The 25,432-nt window shown below is 42.3% G+C and overlaps 2 protein-coding genes across 2 annotated transcripts in view; one reads left to right on the forward strand and one right to left on the reverse strand.

Moving 5' to 3' along the window:
- The window catches only part of ABCA1 (ATP binding cassette subfamily A member 1), a 127,040-nt gene that overhangs the window by 77,043 nt on the left and 24,565 nt on the right, over positions 1-25,432 (forward strand). The window contains exons 12-31 of the mRNA XM_087716229.1: positions 1,129-1,317; positions 2,519-2,724; positions 2,835-3,011; positions 3,346-3,568; positions 4,147-4,368; positions 6,351-6,555; positions 7,813-7,923; positions 8,719-8,890; positions 8,986-9,117; positions 11,076-11,215; positions 12,191-12,328; positions 13,699-13,919; positions 14,515-14,587; positions 15,177-15,379; positions 18,478-18,526; positions 20,384-20,494; positions 22,284-22,432; positions 23,621-23,745; positions 24,074-24,172; positions 24,975-25,164. Of these exons, the coding sequence (XP_087572355.1) occupies positions 1,129-1,317; positions 2,519-2,724; positions 2,835-3,011; positions 3,346-3,568; positions 4,147-4,368; positions 6,351-6,555; positions 7,813-7,923; positions 8,719-8,890; positions 8,986-9,117; positions 11,076-11,215; positions 12,191-12,328; positions 13,699-13,919; positions 14,515-14,587; positions 15,177-15,379; positions 18,478-18,526; positions 20,384-20,494; positions 22,284-22,432; positions 23,621-23,745; positions 24,074-24,172; positions 24,975-25,164 (3,135 nt within the window). The remainder of the gene's footprint in view (positions 1-1,128; positions 1,318-2,518; positions 2,725-2,834; positions 3,012-3,345; positions 3,569-4,146; positions 4,369-6,350; positions 6,556-7,812; positions 7,924-8,718; positions 8,891-8,985; positions 9,118-11,075; positions 11,216-12,190; positions 12,329-13,698; positions 13,920-14,514; positions 14,588-15,176; positions 15,380-18,477; positions 18,527-20,383; positions 20,495-22,283; positions 22,433-23,620; positions 23,746-24,073; positions 24,173-24,974; positions 25,165-25,432) is intronic.
- LOC106544865 (protein NipSnap homolog 3A) overlaps positions 13,116-25,432 on the reverse strand; it is a 51,890-nt gene continuing 39,573 nt past the window's right edge. Inside the window, exon 6 of the mRNA XM_087716223.1 lies at positions 13,116-13,628. Coding sequence (XP_087572349.1) covers positions 13,585-13,628 — 44 coding nt within the window. The 3' untranslated portion in view covers positions 13,116-13,584. The remainder of the gene's footprint in view (positions 13,629-25,432) is intronic.

A 25,432-nucleotide genomic window follows, 5' to 3' on the forward strand; every position in this document is an offset into this window, starting at 1 on the left:
TTCAACCCCCTGCCCAAGCAGGAGCAGAACCACTTCAGAATTTATCCTGCCGGCATGGACTCACAATTTGGTGTTTTTTGCTGGCAGAAATAATTTGTGTCACTTGAAACCAGTCCTGGAAAAATTGCGTTGTAGTTTTGTACCCCCGGTACCTAAGAATTGAGTAGGACTTGTTTCTAAATAAAGATGGAAAAACTGCTCCATGAATATTCTTAGCAGTTTTACTCCATACACAAGGATTGAAATGGCCAGTCAGCAGCCTGAGCTTTTAGAAAGAAAGAAAAAAACCCTTGACCCATTTTGGTCATACAAATGGAAACAATTTCTTCTTTCCCATCCTGTTCCTCTGGCTTCAGAAATGTTTGTTTCTTTGTTCAATGCGACCTGGTTTTCTGGAGATCTTATACGAGGTTGCCACCTGGTGGATCCAGCATTGAAAGCATGCCCTGAGCCTACACTTGTGTGGGTGCGATAAAAGACACTGATTTTTACCTCCTCCCATAAGTGTACAAGGTTCCTGTGATTCGTAAGGGGTCCTGCAAAGACCTCGCTCCAGATCTCCTGCATAAATGTTTTCCTTACTAAGATTCATGAGGCAGACAACATGGCAGGTTGAGGAACGGTGGAAAGGCAACAAAATTAGCAACTGATCTAACCAATATTCCAAGTTTTCCAATAATCTAAGTTCTTAGGAAAAGACCAGAGCAGTATTAAATTCCAAGCAGTTTTAATATGTTCCCAGCCATAAAAAGAAATGAAAATTCCTATAGGGTTTCTGCACACCAACAGTCTTCTCTATCTGGCGAACATATTGGAGTGCAATTCCCCATCATTCCCTGCCTCCATTCCCTGGAACCATATTGCCCAAAGACTTTTAATAGGCTGGGGGAGGTTGCTGTGAACATCTGTTCGAAATTATCACTAAACATTGGTAGAAATGGTAATGTTATTGTTTTCTCCTTACATAGCAAACTGCTATATCATAGCTTCCCTATTCTTTAACAACAAGCTGCACTTTCAAGTGGAATGAATGAATGAAAGAATGAATGAATGATAGTAGCTCTTCTTCCCCCCCCCTCTTTTCAGGACCAGTTTAACTAAACCCTTTTGCTCTTTTGGTTACTGTAGGTTTTGCTGAAGAGTGAGAATCTTTGGAACCAGTACATGGTCAACTCAAGATGGAGCAGGGAGGAGATTGTCCAATTCTTGGCAAAACACCCTGAGGATGTTGGTCCAGTGAATGGCTCTGTTTACACCTGGCGGAATGCATTCAATGAAACAGATCGAACCATTATGACTATTTCCCATTTTATGGAAGTGAGTCTCCTATTCTTGATGGAGGTTATTTATTTTATTTTCTGTGTTTGTTAGGATGATGGAGTCCAAAGTAAATAGTGATTTACTTTGTAAATGTAGAAAGGGAAAGGAAGGGAAACTATTTCCAAAGACATGTACAATGATTTTTTTGAATTAGAGATTATGGTGGTAGTTGAGTTTTGGGATTTGTTTTTGTTTTGAGTTTTATTATTATTGTTGTTGTTAGCTGTTACTTATCTGTGAGGGGTCCTTGGTCCTCTCTGAGCTTGGTTGTTTTCTTACAGACAATTCATTATCAAAATAGGTAACACTATCAATCCTAGTACTGATGATGTTACCTAGTTTGGATAATGAAATGCCTGTGAAGAAACAACCAAGCTCAGAGAGCACCAAGGACGCCTCATTTCAACCCTGAGCTGTAAACAATCTCTTTTATTGTTACTTATCTGTCCCTCACAGAGAGATTACGTCTCCTAAAGGGAGAATAGTAACCCATAAATGCTCTGTCACATCAGTTGTTCAAGGGATCCTGGAGTTTTTTGTTTTGTTTTGTGTAAGAAAAGTGGTGTATATGAAAGGCACTAACCTATTGTTGACAATAGGTTAGACAAACTGGTTCTTTATAAGTAATACAATACAATACAATACAATACAATACAATACAATACAATACAATACAATACAATACAATAGCAGAGTTGGAAGAGACTTGGGAGGTCTTCTAGTCCAACCCGCTGCCTAGGCAGGAAACCCTATATTGTTTCAGACAAATGGCTATCCAAAATTTTCTTAAAGGCTTCCAGTGTTGGGGCATTCACAACTTTTGGAGGCAAGCTGTTTTGGATTCCAGCTTTGATTATCCCTAACCATCGATCATTTTGTCTTAATATTTTAGAAACTGCAGTCTGAAGTGTCTGGAAGGTTTCCTACTTTTCAAATTAAGTTGTGAGAAGTCAGATAGGACTTTTGACTTTTGACTAAAATAACATAAGAACAGGCTTGGTTGTAGAAAAAAATGCTTTTAACCAAGGCTCTCTAAGCACCACAAACTATGATATACAGCAAAATAAGCAAAAAAAAATCACCCTGAATCAAAGTTAGAAAATAATTTCCTAGGGGAAAAAATGACATTTTTGATTTCCATCCCCCCCCCCCCCCAATAAACTTCAGCTTCTAATTCAATTCTTTGTTGCTTTTTTAGTGCATCAATTTGAACAAGTTGGAAGCTGTGCCTAATGAAGGGCGGCTTGTCAGCAAATCCATGGAACTGCTGGACCAGAGACGATTCTGGGCTGGCATAATTTTCCCTGAAGTTGCTCCTAAGAGTGTGGATTTGCCCCATCATGTCAAGTATAAGATACGGATGGATATCGACAGCGTGGAAAGGACCAACAAAATTAAGGACAAGTGAGCATCCCTTGAAGAAGCTTTGCTAAGAGTCTGACTGTAGCCTCAGACTTGAGAACTTTAATTTACAATCGCTACAAGAGTAAAACTGTTCTTTTCTGTTCTTGCAGATTCTGGGACCCAGGTCCTCGAGCTGATCCTTTTGACGACATGCGCTACATTTGGGGAGGCTTCACTTACTTGCAGGATGTAATAGAACAAGCAATCATCCGGACTTTGACAGGCTCTGAGAAGAAAACTGGTGTCTATGTTCAGCAGATGCCTTATCCATGTTACGTGGATGACACGTAAGACTTATTAGATGAATATCCTGTTGATATTTCTGATTCCGCCTTAATGTAGAACCAGCTATATTGTGACAAATTTAAAATCATACCTTACCTTAGCTGGAGGATATAATAAGAATTTCTGCTAAGTCCCTAGTACAATGCTCTGAGGGGAAGGTGTTGTCAGAAGCCTCCTTCAACCATCTCAAAGGAAGCAGATACCTTCAAGATGGTGACACGGATGCTTCCTAGGAATTGTTTTTAATTCCCTGAGTCCAAGAGTCTTTAGAAACAATAGCAGCTGCCTCTGAAAATATCTTCCCAAACCTTTGTTTGCCTGCTGTTCCCTTTCTAGATTCTTGCGTGTCTTGAGCCGGTCAATGCCTATTTTCATGACTTTGGCGTGGATCTACTCAGTAGCAGTGATCATCAAGGGGATTGTATATGAAAAGGAAGCGCGGCTGAAAGAGACAATGAGGATCATGGGCCTCAACAATGGCACCCTCTGGCTTAGCTGGTTCATTAGTAGCCTCATCCCCATTCTCATGAGCGCAGGGCTTCTGACATTCATTCTTAAGGTGAGACTGGTTTCACACACACACACCTTTCTTGATGGATTAATGTTGTGGTTAAAAATATTAAGAACTCTTCCCCAAACTTGCACCCTCAGAATCCAGTAGACAACTAGCCAATCTAATTCTCAGTGGACAAAGGACAATTATGGTTCAAGGTTACAGGAATAGCCCAACCTATCTAGAAGGTGCTGGGCTGGAAATCTGATGTAGAACATGAATCTATTTCCTCAATACCAGTGTCTCTCAACCTTGGGAACCTGAAGAGTCATTGATAGAAAGGGTTAGGGTTAGGGTTAAAGTTGGATGCCTCCAAAATATTTCTATGAATTCTTGGAAAACGACAAAGAAAAAGATAGCCAGTAACAGATCGGTGTAGACATCTAACATATTTGTAGAAGAATATGGATAGTGCAAGGTCATTAGTCTTCTTCGCCTCTTACCTGGGGGAAAAACTAAACTTGGATGCTGAAAATATACTTGACAAAGCTCTGCAGCCATTTGTAGTAGTAGTATTTTTTTTAAACAGTATATTGTTTGGTGCAACACAAACTTATTTCCTCTTCCTCTTCTTTTTTATCCAGAAAGGAAACTTGCTGCCCTACAGTGACCCCACTGTGATTTTCGTCTTCCTGTCTCTCTTTGGTGTAGTAACCATCTCACAGTGCTTCCTCATCAGCACCTTCTTCTCCAGGGCCAACATAGCAGCAGCTTGTGGAGGAATTATCTATTTTACTCTTTATTTGCCATATGTCTTATGTGACGCCTGGCAGAACTATATCAGTTTCTCTGTCAGAATATTTGCAGTGAGTATTGGCAGTAAGCAGGCAGACCTTTTTGTTGTGGGTTAAGCAAAAGAGATTTCCCAGAGTCTGGAATTTTCAAGATGCTTAGAACTATGATTCCCATTTCTACAACATGGATGGAAAAATTTAGCCATGTACTTCTAAAAAGTTGGGAGGGCTGCAATTGAAGATATTTTACTGAGTATTTTTTTTACACTGGTTCCTTTAATCTATGATTAATGTATAACAAAATCTAAGTTCCATTTCAACTCTTTGTAAATATTTCAGATCCACCAAATTACATGGCTTCTCAATGCACGTTAATCTATTTTGCTGATCTCTGACTGGAAATGGTAGCCATAATATTTACTCCGCATTGCATGGAAAACATTTTTGTATGCAATAGCAATTTAGCAATTTAATGGGTTTATATGCCGCACAATCCCAGGAGGGACTCAGGGCGGCTTACACGTACGAATAAAATAAAATAACATACAGGGGGAGAACATAAAACAATACAAACATTTTAAAAACACAACATACATCCGGTTTAATTGGGGGTGACCTGATTTAAGTCAGCAACCCCAGGCCTGCCGGAACAGCCAGGTTTTGGTGGCTTTTTGGAAGGCTGCAAGGGTGGGGTGGGTCCGGATCTCTGTTGGTAACTCGTTCCACAGAGCCGGAGCAGCAACAGAAAAGGCTCTCCCCCGAGTGGTCGCCAGCCAGCATTGTCCGGCAGACGGCACCCGGAGGAGGCCTAACCTGTGAGTTCTTATCAGACGTTGGGAGGTGTGTAGCAGGAGACGGTCTCTCAGATATCCAGGTCCAGTGCCATGTAGGGCTTTAACGGTAATTACCAGCACTTTGTAGAGCATCCGGAGACTAATAGGGAGCCAGTGCAGCTCGCGGAGGATAGGTGTAACACGGGTGTACCGAGGTACCCCTGATATCGCTTGTGCAGTTGCATTCTGGACCAACTGCAGTCTCCGAACACTCTTCAAGGGCAGCCCCATGTAGAGTGCATTGCAGTAGTCAAGCCTACAGGTGACGAGGGCATGAGTGACCATTTGAAGTGCCTCCCGGTCCAGATAGGGTCGCAACTGGTGCACCAGGCGAACCTGGGCAAAGGCCCCCCTGGTCACAGCCAACAAATGATGTTCTAAAGTCAGCTGTGGATCCAGGAGGACAACCAAGTTGCGAGCCCTCTCTGAGGGGTGTAAATTTTCACCCCCCCAGGCTAATAGATGGAAAATCTGGACTATCCTTGGGAGGAAACATCAAAAGCCACTCTGTCTTGTCTGGATTGAGTGCCAACTTGTTCACTCCCATCCAGACCCTAACAGCCTCCAGACACTGGCACATCACTTCCACTGCTTCGCTGAGTTGGCACGGGGCGGACAGATACAGTTGAGTATCGTCCGCGTATTGGTGGTACTTGATCCCGTGCCGGCGAATGATCTCACCCAGTGGCTTCATGTAGATGTTAAATAGGTATGAAACCTTCCCATCATCCCGAGGAGCAAGGAAACATGACTGTGGCAAAGCCACAGAGTCATGTTTCTGTTCAATGATTATCACCATTGGACATATATACCATTTTTTTAGAGTATAAGACGCACCCTTTTCCCTCAAAAAAGAGGGTGAAAATCTGGGTGCATCTTATACACTGAATACAACATCTTTGGCCTCCCGTAACCCCGTCCCCTTTACAAAAATGGCCATGCATAGCCTTTAGGAGACTTCCAGAGTGCTCCTGGGGTCTGGGGAGTGGAACAAATTGCTCATTTTTGCCCCCCCCCCAGCCCCCAGGAGCACTCTACAAGCCTCCTAAAGGCTATGCATGCCCTTTTTTTGGACAAAAAATTGGTCCGTTTATGCGGAAAATGGGCCGTTTCAACAAAAAAGGGGTTGTTTTTGGGAGGTCTACAGAGTACAAAAACTTTTTTTTTGTTTGCCTCTTTAAAATCTTTGAAAAGTACTAATTGGTGGTCTTTCTTCACCAGAGCCTACTTTCTCCTGTTGCCTTTGGATTTGGCTGCGAGTATGTTTCCCTGTATGAAGAACAGGGGATTGGATTGCAGTGGAACAGTTTCTTTGAACGCCCTGTGGAAAAAGACAACTTCAACTTGACCATAGCTGTATTCATGATGGTCCTGGATAGCTTGTTATATGGAATGATGACTTGGTACATTGAGTCTGTTTTTCCAGGTGAGTAATCCTCCTCCTCCTCTTTTCCTCCTCCTCCTCCTCCTCCTCCTCCTCCTCCTCCTCCTCCTCCTCCTCCTCCTCCTCCTCCTCCTCCTCCTGCTGTTAGTTTCTAAAGTCCCATCTTCTTCTCCCAGTGAAACCATTTGTCCAGAGGTGGTATTCACTTATCTTCCCTACCGTTTCGCAAGTGTGGGAACACTCAACCTTCCGCACATGTGCTTTTGGCTAAAAAAGGGCCTAAATGGGATGCCATAGATCTGGGCCAGGTGGGCAGGGCCACCCACAATTTCCACTACCAGTTTGGGTGAACCAGCAGAATACCACCTCTGCACTTGTCCCAGTGAAAGCCACTGTCCTGTGGAGGATGGGGGAGAATAGCTGCTCCTCTGCAGGGGAGAAAACAGAAAAACAGTAGCAAGAAATAAAAGCATCTGAAGTCTTTCAGGAAGTGTGGATGGGAGGGTTGAACTAAGGAACTATGATCAGAAGATAATTCCCATAATGAGAAGTGCCCATTCTGCAATACTGACTTCATAGCATTTCCACTAGAGAAGTAGCAAAAATCCAAACTAATTTGTTCAGTTGCAGAAATGGCTCCAAAGTTCACTATGGGGAAAGCCAGACAGGAACAATCCTGAGATATGGGAAGTATGTAAAAACCCTTAATTGTGTGATTAATTTGCTCAGAGTTGAATGTGCAAAAACTAGAGGCTCGTAACTTTTAAGAAGATTTCTCAAATTGTAAGAGAAGGTATTTTAACAGTGCAGCACAATGAAAAAAAATCGTTTTTGAAGGATACATGCACACCAATGTTATATATTACTTTCAATGTTTCCTGCTGGATATATTTCTAGAAAAATTAATTACAAACATTCAGGATCTTTCTGAATTGATCTTACTGTAGAGATACAAAGAATCCCACTATATCATCCAGTCTGCACCTTAATAAATGGAAATAAAGTAAATTGAACTACTGGGTTACAAGTAGAAATTCTAGAAGGCAATCAAAGTGAATGAGAAGGCCGATTAAAAGAATGCATTTGTATATGTGATTTACAAATGGAAAGAACCTAGAATCAAGCAGATTTAGTACTTAGGGTTAAATTATATATGTAGCGCATCCCAAATCAAATGGGTTGATGAACTTGTGTTCTAGTTCTAGAATGTGGTTCAGCCATTTCAAAAGCATCTTTTCATACCTCAAATATTGTGACTGATTCTTTTGTTTCATGAAAAGTTCTTTGCATTCTGTTTAGGTCAATATGGCATTCCCAGACCTTGGTACTTCCCCTTTATGAAATCCTATTGGTTTGGTGAGGAATCTGGGGGACAGTGGCTCCCTTCTCATGCTGCAGGATCATCAGAAAGTAAGTGACTCATTTGCAATCTTAGATGCTTGCTAAAGGGGTCATCATCATCATTAGATACTATGCAGAGCACATTGGGCAGCAAGTGTTTTCCAGCAGTTCTGATTTATTCACATCATCTTTGGCATCATTCCAAGGGTCATTAATAATCTTAAGATCTACCTTTAATGTTTGGTGCCGAGTTTTTCAAGACCGATTTTGTTTCCTCTTTCCTCCAGGAGGTATCTAACATAGTACAATTTTTGGTTGCCGGTCTTTAGGCATACATAAGATATGGCCAACATTCAATGTTCATCCACAGTTCTCAATAAGTGTTCTAAATTTGATCTTTGCAGTACCTCTTCATTAGGGATTGGTCATGATATGAAGCATGGAGGATTTTTTTCAAGAAGAGGGGTACTTAAGGAGTAATGTTGGAATTTCTTTCAATTCAAAAAGGTTGGATCAGATGGAACATGGGCTAATCCTGCAAAAACATGATTGGATCTTAAGCTACAGTGTTGATGCCAAAATAAACTTAACCAAGGTCTGTTCAGAAATGGCAGCAAGATAATTCTTCCCAGATTTTTTTTTCTGATGGAAATCTTCTGACATTTCATAGTTCTACTTGGAATCAGTTAGATTGCCAACAGTTGTATTCCCCGGGATTCATAAAGGAGCTACATCTACATCATATCCCAACGTGCCCTATGAGCTCCATTATTTTTGGTATACATTATTGTTGAAAAAAACCACACACAATACCAGTAAAAATCTGATTACTTGCTTAGTTGGATTTCCTTTCTCTTTTTATAGTTTGTATGGAAGAAGAGCCAAGCCATCTTCCCCTTGGAGTCTCCATTAAGAACTTGGTGAAAGTTTACCGTGATGGCAAGAAGCTGGCTATAGATGGTCTTACACTGAATTTCTATGAAGGGCAAATTACCTCCTTCTTAGGGCACAATGGAGCAGGAAAAACTACCACGATGTAAGAGGGAAATTTGTTATAGAAGAAGAAATGACATCTTGATACATAGTTGACTGTGTCATGTTGGAAACTAACTCCTTTTCTATTATGTTTAGGTCCATTTTGACTGGCTTATTCCCCCCAACCTCAGGCACAGCCTTCATCCTGGGTAAAGACATCCGTTCTGAACTCAGCACTATCCGGAAGAATCTGGGTGTTTGTCCTCAACACAATGTCTTGTTTGATGAGTGAGTCACATTGCCAATCACAATTCCCTTGTATATCTACTCATTTATTTTCCTCGTTAGAAAAATGCATAGGGTTATGGTGGGGAGAGAGTATACATTTGCCCATATGTCTGGTGGCATAGAAGTTGGAATGCCATATTGCAGGCTAACTCTGCTCACAGTCTGGAATTCGATCCTGGCGGGTTCGAGATTGACTCAGCCTTTCATCCTTACGAGGGGCAATATACTGACATTATAAACCACTCAGAGAATGCTGTGAAGCACTATGGGGTTGTATATAAATCTAAGTGCTATTGCTATATGAATAGCATCTGTGCTAATGTTGGCTAGTCCACCAAGTTCATGTTCTATAGGATGTATTGCTTTGCTTCAAAAATGTCCTCAACTTCTTGAGCTGCCTCAGAAAAAACATGATGGAACATTTTACGGCACTAAAAAGAAAACATACCAGAATCACATTTTTTCCCCCCAAACAGAACAGTTGTGTACTGTGTTGTGACACAGTAAATAAAGGCTTTCTAATGCATGTTTAGGTTATTTTTATTGACTGTTCCTGGAACTGGGTCCAGACAATAAATCATGGGTAGTTTCATCTGTAGTAGTTTTTATTGTTTTCTGTAAATATCAGTGTTTGGAACTTTTGGAAGAAACCAGAAGATAAAGGACAAGGCTAAGTAGTGGCTTTAACCCCTGGTTTATTTTGAGAGGAACAATCAAATGATTCATTCTGCCTATTACACAATTATCTGATATCACCGTCCATGGATGATTAGGTGTATCTGCTTGTAGGGAATATTAGCAGGCAGGATTAATGCATTGATAAGCCATAATTTGGCTTTTTTGTTTTGTCAGCCCCATTTGCTCCATGTAAATAGATTTACTGCCCACTGAAGCATGGTAAGGGAAGGGGAGGAATAATGATTTTTTTTCCCCTTGGCAAAGAGAGTTTTGTGCAAGAACTCATTTGTATTTACAAGATAGAGCCCTTTTGTTTTCATTTGCTGACTGTGTAACTAAATGAGATTATTGGCAACTTTCTTCAGATGCTCTGACTCCCCGCAGATGCTCAGAAGTTGTGCGTGTTCACCCCAAGTGATACAGTTTTCTTACAATGACTTTTTCTCCTGTAACCCTTTAGTCGTGCTGCTTATACATATTTGGATTCTGCTTAAAACCTTGTATAAGAGAGAGGAGAGCAAGGGGAGGGAGGGGAGGAGAGTAGGGGAGAGAGGAGACTATTCTAATTCTACCTTGGACATGAAAGCCATCTGGGTGACTCTGGGCCAGTCTCTCTCTCTCTCTCTCTCTCTCTCTCTCTCTCTCTCTCTCTCTCTCTCTCTCTCTCTCTCTCTCTCTCTCTCCCTCTCCCTCTCCCTCTCCCTCTCCCTCTCCCTCTCCCTCTCCCTCTCCCTCTCCCTCTCCCTCTCCCTCTCTCTCTCTCTCTCTCTCTCTCTCTCTCTCTCAACCTACCTTACAAGTGGTGAACATTGGAAGACAAAGGAGTATTATGTTCAGTATGTTCATTGCCTTCCATTACTTTTGAAGTAATAAAGGCGGGACAAAAATCTAATCAATAAATAAAACAACCATGCCCTCCTAATGCTGCATTATCTCCATTGGAATATTCTTATTGTACCCAACTTGATTGGTCTTCTAGAAGCTGCAGTCAAGGAAGGAAAGCATCTGACTGAGAAAGGATTGATTAGGAAATATTAGGATGGATAATAAATGGTCTGATAAGCTGTTATAAACCTTCTTTGATCTGTGTATAGATGGCTTTTTAATTTCCCCCTCTTACAGGGTGTTCTAAAACACCCAGTCATCATATTTTATAACTGTGACTGGGTATAAAAACTACGAATGGCCTATTCTAGGCATAGCCTCAATTTTGAAAATAGATGAACCAAATGACGCATGTATACTGTTTCATTTCTCACCCGTTTCTCCCTTTTGCCTAGGCTGACAGTGGAAGAACACATTTGGTTTTACGCACGCCTGAAGGGGCTGCCAAAAAACCTGGTGAAAAAGGAAATGGAACAAATGGCTACAGATGTTGGCTTGCCTCACAAACTGAAATCTAAGACAAGCCAACTCTCTGGTAAATTGCTATTATTCAGTTATTTAGTGTTGCTTATCTTATCTGCATACCTGTAGAATATAAGGTTGAGAGCTCTCTGGGCTGATAAATCATTGCTCATCTTTTGTAAGCTACAAGGGGACTTTCTAAACTCTTGAGAGAAGTTGTACATCTTTGTGCACAACATTCGATTTATTGTGGGTGGCAGATGGAGAAGAAAATGGGAAGAAAAAAGTATGGAGGGTGGTCTCAGTTGAGCAGCAAACGTGAAGATGCCTCCCGGACGGTCAGAAAAAAATTGGAGGAGAAGAAAATTGTTCTCCTCTAGATCCTGAGATTTACAGGATCTTCCTTAAGGAATTTAGTGAATTAAAGAAAAAGAAAACCAAGCTCTCATTTCAAGATGGCCCATCCATATTTAAGAAATCATTGCTATAGAATGGCAAGAAAAATCTAATGGTGTCAATTTTAAAGTATGTATATATGTGTGTATATGTATACTATATATAGTGTAGTGTAGTAGAGTATACACATGCATGCATACACACAAACATTATCTATCTATCTATCTATCTATCTATCTATCTATCTATCTATCTATCTATCTATCTATCTATCTATCTATCTATGTACACATACATACTACACACACACAGAGAGTCTCCTAAAGGCATGGATGTTCCTTCCTCAAATTATAGAATAATTAGTGGTGATGTAACTCATCTGAAGGATAGTTAATTGGGAAAGATTATTTCAGTCATAACATGCCTGCCCACTTGCTTCCCCATTGAGATATATTCACATAAGTGCAAAAAGATTAGTTCCTCATATTTATTTGTCAATCAGATTTAGCCATGGCCACACATCTCATGAAAATCTGTGTACAACAATCCGATGAAACCATGCACATATAAAAGAATTATTGGTAAGAATATAAAAGCACTAAACATTAAAATATCCCCAGAGAGCCTAAATCTGTCCAAACTTGTCTCCTAGGTGGAATGCAGAGAAAGCTTTCAATAGCTCTGGCCTTTGTAGGTGGTTCTAAAGTTGTCATTCTTGATGAGCCAACAGCTGGAGTTGATCCATATTCCCGAAGAGGGATCTGGGAGTTGCTCTTGAAATATCGACAAGGTATTCTTTAGTCTTGTGGATCAATAAAACTTTGCATGCTTATACTGGGTGGTGGTTGTCGCAAGCAAATTTTTAGATAGAAAAGAGCAGAGGTTTAGGTGCAGAGCACCTGCCTTACATGCAGATGGTTCCGATTTCTATTACCCCCATTTTGAGCTAGGAAAGAATCCTATCTGAAACCCCAGAAACCAATGGCTTCCTAATATATACAGTATTAAGCTTATTCAGACAGTGATCTGATTCTATACAATTTAAATCTATATTGTGTATTTTTGTTTATCTTCTTTGGGTGCAAGAATGAAACACCTAATTACACTCAATATTCCATTTAATGTAACTGTAGTTGAGCACTCAAGGTGCGTTTGCCAAAGATTTCTGTGCAGAAGAAGATTGGGCAGACCTAAGATGGCTTACCAGGAGTGTCAAACTTGATTTATGTTTGATCTCGAGGGGGAGGACGATGGGGGGGCATGGCCAGCTTGATATCACTTGCTTCAGGGGCATCTGTGGTGGCCTGAGTGCTCCGCCAATGAAAACAGGCTCACAAACTCCATTTTTGACTGCGACAGCCTCCTGCTGCCCTTTGCCAGTGAAAATGGAGCTTGGGGGAGCCATGTATGCCCCCCCCCCAAGCTCCATTTTCACTGGCAGAGATCGGCAGGAGGCTGTCAAGGCCAAAATTGGAGCCTGGAAGGGCCACATGCAGCCCTCCTGAGCTCCATTTTTGCTGGCAGAGGCACCGCGGGCCAGTCCTTCGCTGTTTCCAGGGTGGCCCTGAGCCAGATATAAGCACCCTGCAGGCTGGATTCAGCCCGTGGGCCTTGAGTTTGACACCCCTGGCTTAAACTAAGCCGAAGCTGGCTCTCCAAGATGTTCCAGATGAAACCTTTTTAGTCTTGCTAACATTTTGGTGAGAGCAATCAATCACTATTACTTTTCTGATAAGTGGGACTTTCTGCAATGCTACATGTGTTCACTTCCATTGAGTTATGGATGTTCCTCATGAGATGGTGTTTGAATAGACTGTGTTCCACCAGTTGAACCTTCAGTTATTTGTAAAATTGTGCATAGGAGAAAGAACTTGACGCTACTGACAACATTTCTATGCTTTAATTAATGGGCTGTAATAAAGTTGGCATCAGATTTCCGCCAGCTAGAATGATCTTGATCTTCTATATCTTCTTGCTATGGCTTTTGTAAGAACATCTGCAAAGCTCTTTGGGTAAACATGGGACCACCGTGGTTGTGTGGGAAAGTTAATTTGTTCCTATTTTCCTGGTGTTCATTTGCTGTCTCCGAGCTGTAAGGAAAACAAAAATCACATGATCACTAAGCTTCCCTAATATGTGCATGTTTCTTTTGAATTGTAGGTCGCACTATCATTCTCTCCACCCACCACATGGATGAGGCAGATATCCTTGGGGACCGAATTGCCATCATATCTAATGGCAAACTTTGTTGTGTTGGCTCTTCATTATTCCTGAAGAACCAGTTGGGCACAGGATACTACCTGACCTTAGTCAAGAAGGATGTGGATTCCTCACTCAGCTCCTGTAGAAACAGCAGCAGCACAATATCTTACTTGAAAAAGGTAGGAGCTGTTTCCAGTACGGTCTAAAACAATCTAAATAGATGGGGCTTGTGAAGTATGATAACTTCTTTCTTGGGGTCTATAATCATACAAAATATCCAGGAGCACAATGGGACAGTCTAAAGCAGGGGTGTCAAAACTCGATTCCATTGAGGCCACATCAGGGTTGTGTTTGACCTCGGAGGCACAGGGGGGCATGGCCAGCCTGGATGTGGCCAGCTTGACGTCACTCATATCAGGGACACCTGTGGTGGCCTAAGTGTTCTGCCAATGAAAATGGAGCTTGGGAGGGCCGTGTATGTGGCCCTCCCGAACCCCATTTTCACTGTCAGAGGCACTTCGAGTCTGTCCTTCACTGTTTCCAGGGCGGTTCCACCGGCCAGATCTAAGCACCCTGTGGGCCAGATGTGGCCCGTGGGCCTTGAGTTTGACACCCCTGGCTGAAAGACATAGCAATATTCTGATTTCTGATTGATTTGATTTCAACTCCTGTCTTGATTGCTCTTGTGTCAGAGTTGCAGTGTTCTTAAAATGTTCTTCCTCTTGATCTATTTGGGCTAAAAGATCTTTCAATTACTTTTCCTTCTGTAACTAGGATGACAGTGTTTCGCAAAGTAGTTCTGATGCAGGCCTTGGGAGTGATCATGAAAGTGACACCCCAACAATAGGTAAGGTTGTTTCTTGCGTACCGAACTTCTGCACTTTGTTTAGCCAGATGGGGAGTTCTTAATGCCCAGTGGGATATTGATATTGATGTTGATTTACTTGGCATTTTAAAAAAAGTCCAAGTCTGCAGCATTGATAGATTATTAGTCTAAACAAGGTGGGTTAAAAATTTAGGCTTTGCTTCTGGCAGTTGCCTTTTGTTGCTTGTTAATGTGGTGGTGGAATTTTTCTATCCTCCTACGTCCCATAACACCTCCTCTTTTAAAGAGGGCCTTAAAATAGAAGTGGAAAGAGCATAGGTAGCACCCCCGATTCTCATGGCCCAAAGGAACTTTCTCTGTTACTTGAGAATTTTTCCATGGATAAATGAAGCCTTTCTATTCATGGAAATCAAAGGCTGTGTCTAATTTTCTATTGTGAATTCCCTTATTGTGCAATGAATAAGAAGTCGTTATCTTATATTGCTTCAATTCCCTGAGATAAGCACTTCGATCATTAGCAATATCTGATACGAAAAGATTATATTTAGTTGGTACAGCACAAAGCAACAGCGGCAACCGCAGAATCTGATGACTCCTTGCATTCTTCTAGATGTATCTGCAATTTCTAATCTGATTATGAAGCACGTCCCAGAAGCAAAGCTGGTGGAGGACATTGGCCACGAGTTAAGTTATGTTTTGCCCTATGAAGCTGCCCGAGAAGGAGCTTTTGTGGAGCTGTTTCATGAAATTGATGACCGCCTCTCTGACCTGGGTATTTCCAGCTATGGCATTTCTGAGACTACCTTGGAAGAGGTATGTGAATCATGCAGATGACAGCTGCCATTCTGAAATCGTCCCTAGCTTGGTTTGCTCCCAGCGAATTGTGGCTGATCATTATTATTATTTATTAATTGCTTGTTTTTATTATTAAATTCCTACACTGCCAACCTCACCCAAGGGACTCTAGATGGTTTAGAACTGTGATGGCGAACCTATGGCATGCGTGCCACAGATGGCACACAGAACCCTCTCTGTGGGCACACCAGCTGTCGCCCCAGCCCAGCTCCACTCTGCATGTGCGCGCACCTCTTGCTGGCCAGCTGGTCTTTGGGTCTCTGCCGCACATGCATGGGGGTTGGGACACATGTGGGGGATGCACACGTACATGCATGGGGATGGGGTGCATGCAGAGGATGCACTCATGCATGCGTGGGGGTTGGGGCACATGAGGTGGGTACATGTGGGGGGGTTGCACGTGCATGCATGGGGGAGGCGAGAATGGGGGGGACATATTGTATTGTGGGTGCGCAACAACAAAAAGTTTAGCCATTACTGGTTTAGAACATCATCAATACATCTATATGAGAAACAGCTCAGATAAGATAGAAAAAGCAAGTTAAGAAGAAAGTTAAAATTTACCAATTAAAAGTGAAAACCAGAATTAAAAAATTCAGACAGCTAAAAAAGTTAAGGCAGAAGCAGTGCCCTCGAGCCACCAGCCACCCCCAAGGTTGTAACACACCCCATGCTAATTAGCAAAGCCAAGTCTTTTCGAGAGAGCCAACAGAGGTTTGGCTCAACTCTGAAGGTCAGTTGTTCCAAAGGGCAAAAACAAAGCAAGAAAGCCTTCCTCCTGGATCCCGCCAGTCAAAATTATTTGACCAATGGGATATGCAGCAAGCAGTATGTCTTTTCCTGCTTAACCAGGTGGGGTGGATCAATGTAATTGGGAAGAGACAACCCTGGTCCAATAGCCGTTTTGCACTTGGTAGAGAGGTATGCCTCCAAAAATTACCAACCAACACCCCTTCTCATAAAATGAATCGCAGTGTTGCAAAACTGTGTTTTGGCTTTTCTAAGGGTTGGAATAGTAATAGAAATAAATAGTAGTAGTAATAAATACAAACTTAAGAATTTTGTGCTATTCATGGATCTAATTCTCCAATGCTATGAACTGCGGTCAGAGAATATTCATATGTCTCTGGTGAGCTGTACGTGAGGATAAGGACTTTATCTCCACGGATGTTACTGTGAGCTATGCTAAGAGCAGTTCTCTAGAGTTCTGCCTGTGGATTTTACTTACACTTATCAGGGCATCCATGCATGGCGGTACGGGCCTAATCAGAACTGCCATCTGTGAGGTTGGCCAAAAACTCATCTATCCTCCCAGCTTTCTTTGGGAAAAGAACTGCCCTGCCCTAGCATCTCTGCAGAGATCTTTGGAAAAAAAAACTGGGTCACCCTAACCTTAACCTTATCTGGAAATGTCATGGATTAAATCAGGAAGCCTTTTTCTAAGAAATATGTAGCCTCCCACTTGGGGATAGCTCAGCTTTTTTTCAAACATTATTTTCTCTCTTCCTCCCATAGAGCTTGAATTCTCTTCCATGAGATCTTTTCTTACTTGTGCTTAACCACATCAGAAACCTTCCCTTGCATCCCCCTTTCCCTGATATGTCACCATGACATGGCCTCCAACCCCTTCTCCGTTCATGAGTGAAACAGGTTAAGTCAGCTTTAGCTGCACAAGTGTTTATGTAGCCTTGTCCCATTTATTTCATCAGAGTGCAAAGGCTGCTTTAAAGTGTGTAAACCTGTTAGGATTGTAATTGTAGTGGAGGCGTAGAAGCAGGATAGAGTTGGACTGCTAACTCTAAGGGGAGAGAATACCAACTCAGTGAGAGACCCATAGTAAGAAAGACCAGGGAAAATATTTCTTAAAACCTCTGTTTTGCTACGCTTTTACTCCTACCAAAGTTGTTAATACACTTTTTGGTACGAAAAATATTTTTAAAATGTTCTAAAATAGCCCACAATAATTGTTAGCCTTTATTTAGAAGAGTAGCATCAGAAAAAAAAAGAATTTGTGGAAATAAAAGAGCATTAATCATGGTTAAACATAAAGCATTTGATTCCTGGTTGAAGTGTTAATATGGGAGACATTTCATTATACCATGTTCTTGATTTTATCAAGTTGGAACCTACTTGCTTTAGCTGGTATTATTTATTATAAATAATAATAAATATTCAATTGGTATTATATATTATAATTAGATTTATGTTCTAACTTTATTTTGTACAAATCAAGTTGGTGCTAATTAGTATTTCTCAACCTTGGAAACTTTAAGATAGACAGATTTCAACTTCAACAGAGGAATTCTGGGAATTGAAGTCTACATGTGTTAAAATTGCCAAGGTTGACTAACACAACTGTAAATAATGCTCCCACCTCCAATTTCTCCCAAAACAACAACCCTGTGAAGTGGATTAAGCTGAGAATGAGTGACTAGCCCACGATTGTCCTGCTGGCTTTCATACCTATGGTGGGTTAGAACTCATAGTCTGCTGTTTGCTAGTCCAGTACCTTCACCATTACACCAAACTGGAACATTGAAATGACTCATGCAGCTTATGTAGAAGCATTCTGTAGAGGAGGGGTGTCCAACTCAATTTCATTGAGGGCTACATCAGGGTTGTGTTTGACCTTGGGAGGGGGGAGGGAGAGTGGGTGTGGCCAGTGTGGGCACAGCCAGGTCAATGTCCTGAAGCCCGCTTGTAGTCCTCCCAGGCTCTGTTTTTGGCTGTGACTGCCTCCTACAACGAAAACAGAGCCCGCAGCTCTCCCGAGCTCTGTTTTCACTGGCAGAGAGCTGCAGGAGGCCATCACAGCTGAAAACAGAGCTCAGGAGGGCTGCACTTAGCCCTCCTGAACTCTGTTTTCACTGCCAGAGGCACCGTGGGTTGGTCCTTTGCTGTTTCCAGGGTGGCCCCATGGGACAGATCTAAGCACCGCATGGGCTGGATCCGGCCCGCAGGCCTTGAGTTTGACACACCTGCTGTAGAAGCTTGAAGAGAGATCCTCAACATAGCATAAAGCAGTATAGATTAAAGACATCACTTTTGTCTTTCAGATTTTTCTCAAGGTGGCAGATGATAACGGTGTGGATGCAGAGACTTCAGGTAAAACATCAATAATTGTGCAACACTGGAAAACTTTAGATCAGTGGTCCCCAACCTTTTTATCGCCGCGGACCAGTCAGACGAGCCTCCCTCGGCCTTCCGGACCGGCGGGTGGGAAGGCGGCCATCCTGGGCGCGCGTTCCGCAGAGCGGGGGAGGCTTCCTACACGCCAAGGCCGACAGCCCGCGAGGCCGCCCCGCCTCCTCCTCCTCGGCCGCCGGGGGAAGGGAGAGGGAACCGACCCTGCGATCCGCTCGCTCGGGCAGCCCTCCCCTCCCCGCCTCGGCGGAGGAAAACATCTCCCACCTGGGTGGGGCTGCGCACGAAGCGCTTCTCGGAACGGCGAAGCTCCCCAAGTTCCCCTGAAACGGCCGCGCTGCGCCCCTCCCCCCCGCAACCTTAGTTTCTCCTTGGGAGGAAAATGCAGCACCGCCGCCCCCTCCTGCCCCCCCCTCGTCATTCCACGGGGCAGGCGGGCCGGGCGAGTCCGCGGACAAAGTTTCGCCTCCCAGGCAGCCTCCGCCAGCAGCATCCCAGGTTCGGGCCGAGGCCGCCGCCGCCGCCCCCTCCCTCCCGGGGCGAGCAGAGCAAGAGGGCGGGGGGAGATCGGGCCTCCCCTCGCCCCCCCAGCCCCGCACATCTGGGGCGGCGGGGGGGGCAGAGAAAGGGCGCGTTCATGAGGACTACAAAGTTGCGATCATGGCCCCCGGCCGCTGCAGCGATCATGGCCCCCGGCCGCTGTGCGGCCCGGTGCCAGGTACTCCACGGCCCGGCACCGGTCCGCGGACCGGGGGTTGGGGACCACTGCTTTAGATAATATAACAACTGAGTTGTGGATTAGTAAAGCCTGTTCAATTACCACATTAGAAACAAAGTTAATGGAATTTCAGAAGAGAAACCACAATTGTATTACTTGGTTGGTTTTTAGGATTTACCTTAATAGCAATAGATTGTAATCTAGTATATTCTTTACATATAATAACTTTTCACATGTATAGTACCTAATTTTATTTAGATGATAGATTTTTTTATATTTTCTATATTTCTTTTTTTTAATGTATCTTGGAATTATGTTACTGCAGCTGCACAACATTATAAAAGGAAAAAAACAAACTACTTCTCCTTAAAAAAATAATTATAACAATAAACAATATTATTGATACAATATGCTGCCCTAAAATCAGTACTGTTATACATTAAATGTTCCTTTCATGTGGTAGCCCTTGATGTCTAGCTATTGTGTTTGAAACCTATGGAGTAAGAAAGGTTTATGCTGGCAAGGGGGATTTCCAGAAAGATCTGTCAGTAATAAGGTGCTTCGTAATGTGAATTGGATTGACATATCTGTCAGCATCTTTCAAATGTTGCAGCTTCCATGCAAAAATAGTTTGACGTGTGCTAAAAGCTGGTTCCATTTGAGAGTCTGCTGAGAAGATTCACAAGCCCTAGAACAGGGCCGTCAAACTCACAGCCTCCAGGCCGGATGCATCCCGTGCTGGTCACGCCTGGTTTAGCGAATGGGGAAAAAGTAGCGCTATGTCCCATGATGACACGATACACCTTTGATTCCCCCTGCCCTAGAATCAAAGAACCACAAAATAAAACCACTAAGCAAATGTTGATGAAATTGGCCTTTACCCACATCATTGTGCTTCTATCCCATTGCCCTTTCTTCTAGAAACAATGACATGTCACTTCCTTGAAGCAACTTTTATTTCTTTTCTGGGAAATAAAACTGGGAAATTCCTGGCTGGACAAGTCTCTTAAAAATAAAAGGAAAATGGAGCAGAAAACTTACAAGTGTAATAGTTTGGACAGTGTGACTTCAGTTTTGATAGACATTTTTTTTCTTTTCAGACGGCACATTGCCCGCTAAAAGAAACCGAGTCTTTGGAGACCGACAAAGCTGCCTTCACCCATTCACAGAGGACGATGCTTTTGATCCCAACGATTCTGACATAGATCCAGGTAGAGTGGAAAGCTTCCATGTTTCTCTGCTTGTATGAGATAAAAACTACCATATTTTTCAGAGTATAAGATGCACCAAGATTTTGAAGAGGTTAATTTTTTTAAAAAAAGGTTTTGCACTCTGCAGGCTACCCAAACCCTCTACATGCCTCATTTTTTGTGAAAAATGGGGCATGCAGAGAGTTTGAGAGACCTGCAAAGTGCTCCTGGGGACTGTGAGGCAAAAATGACCCCAAAAACTGCCTGTTTTTCACAGAAACGGCCCCGCTTTTTCCCCCAAAACAGGGCATGCATAGCCTTTAGGAGGCTTGTAGAGTGCTCCTAGGGGCTGGGGCAAAAAATGGCCTGGTTTTTGCTTGTTTTTGCCTCCCCAGCCCTTAGGAGCATTTTGCAGGCCTCCCAAACCCTTTGCACGGCCATATTTGTGAAGGGAGCAGGGTTTCGGGAGGCCAAAAATGCTGTATTCAGTGTATAAGATGCACCCAGATTTTCAGCCTCTTTTTTGGGGGGGGGGAAGTAAGTAAGTTTGTAAGTTTAATTTTATTTATAGGCTGCCCGATCCTGAAGGTTATACTTATACTCTGAAAAATACGGTATATTGTACTTATAACTGATGACCAACTCTAAGCTTAGGTTCATTTGCTATGCATGATTTGTTGATCTTATTTCAAATAAGAACTTTGAGGTTATGGGTAGGTTGTTGTAATTCAGGAGATATCACTTCCCAACACACCCAAGTTTGGAAGAAATTTTGTGAACTTCACACATACACATAAAACCCAATGTACATAACTTGAGAGCCAAGAAACAAGAGGCTCCCCCCAGATTGACATCAGAGTTAATTTACTGGTAGTCCTTCCTTACTAACCAGTAATTGGGACCAGAATTCCTGTTGCTAAGCAGAGCTGAGGTGAAGTATGACGTAACCATATTGCTTAGCAGTGGCAGTTCCAGTGGTCCCAGTTGCATTCGTTAGGCGAGGACCTCATGCTTCTGCCCTGCCATGCTTGCCTTGAATTCAGCTCCCTGCACCTGCCTATCTCCCTCCCGTCTCTGTCCTTCTGGATGCCCTGTATTCCACCATTTACGGCCCCGCTCTGCCCTTCATTGTCTTGTGTCCCATGCTGATAAGGTGCACTTGGCCAAGGCAACCACTTACCTTCCCTAAGCTTGACTATGAAGAAATATATTTAGTTTTAAGCTATTTGATGCAAACTACAAAGTGATACTGAATAATCAAGTGACATGCATGGCTATGTGTGAATCAAATTTGTCAAAATAAACCAATAACGACACGGTGGAAAATTGGTAGCTGATTGTGGAAAGGACAGTCGGGGTCAGTTCCCCAAGCCTTATCACTGGAAATTCATAACTTCAAGTTTAGCATTAAAAAATGCAGGTGCCAGGCTGGTGTTTCAGCCACTTGATTTTCTTTTGACAGCTGCTGCTTCTAGCTCCAGCATGGCTTCCAGTTCAAAAATGTATCTCTTGCTTTAGGTCATTGGAGGGAAAATTTATCTGTTGCAGAGATGGAAAATCTAGCAACCTTACTAGATGTCCCTGAACTGCAACTCCTACTCCCTTTAAACATTGACCATGCTGCCTCGGGCACTGGGAGTGGTTGTAGTGCAGCTACATCTAGTGAGCCATGCAATTCTCCTATGCTAAGTAAGAAAGGAAAGGTTTCAAGGCTCTAAGCAGATGCTTAACCAAGGTGTCCTACCTAGAAGTTCTTCAACTTAGGGAAATAGATGCAAGTTTTCATTGCCTCCCAATTCTTTGCCTGCAGAATCTCGGGAAACTGACCTTCTGAGTGGGATGGATGGCAAAGGATCCAGTCAGATGAAGGGCTGGAAGCTGGCCCAGCAACAGTTTGTAGCTCTGCTTTGGAAGAGGCTGCTTATTGCCAAGCGCAGCAGAAAGGGCATTTTTTCCCAGGTGAGTTGGGTTCTCTCGGAGGGGTTCAATTCTACAGGTATTGTAGAATTAGGACTGGAAATTCCATTGCCAAGTCATGCCCAATTTTAACTATCTTTTTTTTTACCCCAGTTGTTAAGCAAATGGCTGCAGCTGTTAAATGAATTATGTGGTCATTAAGAAAATCTGGCTTCTCCTTTGACTTGGCTTGTTAGAAGCCAGTTGGGAAAGGCACAAATAGCAATAGCACTTAGACTTATATACCGCTTCATAGTGCTTTTGCAGCCTTTTCTAAGCGGTTTACAGAATCAGCATATTGCCCCCAACAATGGCGATCATGTGATCGTGGGAGGACACTGCAATAGTTGTAAGTGTAAGCTTTTTTCACTGTCATCGTAACTTTTAATGGTTCTCAAATAAATGGTCATAAGTCAAGGACTATCAGTATAGGAATTTCAAAAACTAGTTCCTTTTCTGCTTAGTAAATCAATTACTACTGATCACTACTGTTTGGAAGCTGAGTTTTCTCAATGTGAAACTTGAATGCTGGTGGTTTACACTTAAGGGGTTAAAATCAGATTCTTATTTCCCATCTAGCACCAATATATACCCTGTTTCCCTGAAAATAAGACCTCCCCGGATAATAAGCTCAATCGGGCTTTTGAGCGCATGCACTAAAATAAACCTTCCCCCGAAAACAAACCCTCCCTGAAAATATTGCAACACTGTAGCAGCTATGAGGTGACCACGCTCACTGTCTCCTGCACCTCAAAAATAATAAGACCTCCCCAAAAATAAGGCCAAGCGCTTATTTCAGGGGTTGAAAGAAACACGGTATTAAACTCTATATTGACAAGAAAGCTAATTTGCAGGATGAATAATGCCTTTCTATTTTTTTCTGCTGAATTATATCACATCAAAGTTTTAAACAGTTTTAATTTAGGATGAAGTTTGAAATGTCGGGGGAAGGCCATGTTCTTTGGAAGGATTCCTCCCCCCACAAAAAAAAAGTGCAATTATTTGCTTTTTTTCCTGGATGATTCATTTCCTTTGCTGTTGAAAGGCAGTATGACAAAGGAATCTGCAGCTCAGTTTGACATTGCTGATTAAATATTAGAAATCATAGGAGCCGAGTTTTTAGCATGTTGTGGAAAGCTGTCATTCTTGAACAATTGTGTGAGCCTGTTCCCTTCCCTCCTATCATTTCAGATTGTCCTCCCTGCCATCTTCGTTTGCATTGCTCTTGTGTTCAGTCTGATTGTTCCTCCCTTTGGAAAATATCCCAGCCTAGAATTGCACCCTTGGATGTATGATGAGCAGTACACATTTATCAGGTAAATAGTAAACCATAGTTCAAGAAATCTGATATAACCTAGTATGTTACAGTGTGCAGGATCAAACTCACAGATTAAGTCACATGTGATAAACAATGCAAAACAAATTTAATATCAAGTTATAAATATATCATATCATATACTTCTGGGAATTCTGAATGTAGATGAAATAAACATGGAAAGGTTATGCAATTAACATGAAGGAACATTAATCTTGTTTGAAACAAATAGCTTCATCTTCCTGAATTCTTCTTATTCCTGTGTTTCCCTTTCCTCTGCCTTTGAATTAATTTTAAGCCTTGATGGTTTCCTTTTGATGCATTCACAGCAATGATGCCCCAAAAGACGCCACAACTCAAAAGCTTTTGAGCGCTCTTCTCAGCAAACCTGGTTTCGGGACCCGTTGCATGGAAGGATACTCCATTCCGTAAGTGGAATATTAGTAAAACACTTTGTAAAATGAAGAGCCGGAAAACACTTGGAATTCATCCTGGATCTCTTGGCAATTACTAGTATGACCGTGTTGTGTGTTCAGTAATTCTGGGAAAAATAGATTGCAGCTACAGAATGTGGCTTATGTTCTTAAATTCTGTTAATGTGGCTTTTGGTTTATATTCTTAAATTCTGAAAAGAATTTTTCGAATGCATACTGAATTTATGCTGAATCTACAGCTGTCAGAAATCCTAACTGATATGACTAGTGGTTGACCTGATGGAAAAGTTGGGTAGCTGCAGGCCCAAACAATATAACTGGAACGGTTCGGGCAAAGCTCAATAAAATCTTAGCAGCCACACAAGTCGCTACTTATCTGTTTTAAGGTAGAGCTCTTACTATTTCATACTTGAAAGTTGTTCTACAAAGTACATTCAGGTCATGTGTATGCCTATAGTGCAAATAGATGTAAATATAAAGGATTAATCACCTGCCTAATCCATGTACCATGTTTTCCTGTAAATAAGGCAGGGTCTTATTTTCTTTTGACCCCCGAAATAAATGCTTGGCCTTATTTTCAGGGAGATCTTATTATTTTTGAGGTGCAGAAGGCAGCAAGCGTAGTCACCTCATGGCTGCTGCTGTGTTGCAATATTTTCAGGGAGGGCTTATTTTCAGGGAAACAGGGTATATATAACTGGTGATAGGCAACGGGGCTCCTTAGTCCTGCCATCTGCTTGGCTAGTATAAGATTTCTGAATGAAAGTCTCTTCTTTTGGTCTTGTTTTTTTTACAGAGGGTTTCCTTGTTCTGCGGGAAAAGAAGAGTGGAGCCAAGATCCAGTACCTGAGAATCTCAAGGAAATCTTCCAGAAAGGCAATTGGACAATGAAGAATCCTTCCCCATTGTGCATCTGTAGCAATAGCAATATCAAGAAAGTGCTTCCAGTGTGTCCTGCTGGGGCTGGTGGTCTACCTCCTCCGCAGGTATGTGGTTAACACTTGGGATATACTTTCTTCCAATCTTAATGCCTGACAGCTAAAACATCTGCTAGGAGGTAGGGAGGTAAATGGATAGACTGTAGATAACTGTGAATTATTTCACTGATGTAATCCATTTATAAGCTGCTGTGGTCATTTGAGATAGCACACAACTATATGGTGACACTTTAAAAAAAGGAAACTACAGTTCCAAATGTAGATATAAATCTAAGCAAACAGGATCACAAGTCACCCTGTGAAGGTCTTCTAAAAC

The sequence above is a fragment of the Thamnophis sirtalis genome, unplaced genomic scaffold (genome assembly GCF_051295495.1).
Source record: "Thamnophis sirtalis isolate CommonGarterSnake01/CBP01778 unplaced genomic scaffold, rThaSir2_p1.2 scaffold_5, whole genome shotgun sequence".
NCBI classification, from domain to species: Eukaryota; Metazoa; Chordata; class Lepidosauria; order Squamata; family Natricidae; genus Thamnophis; species Thamnophis sirtalis.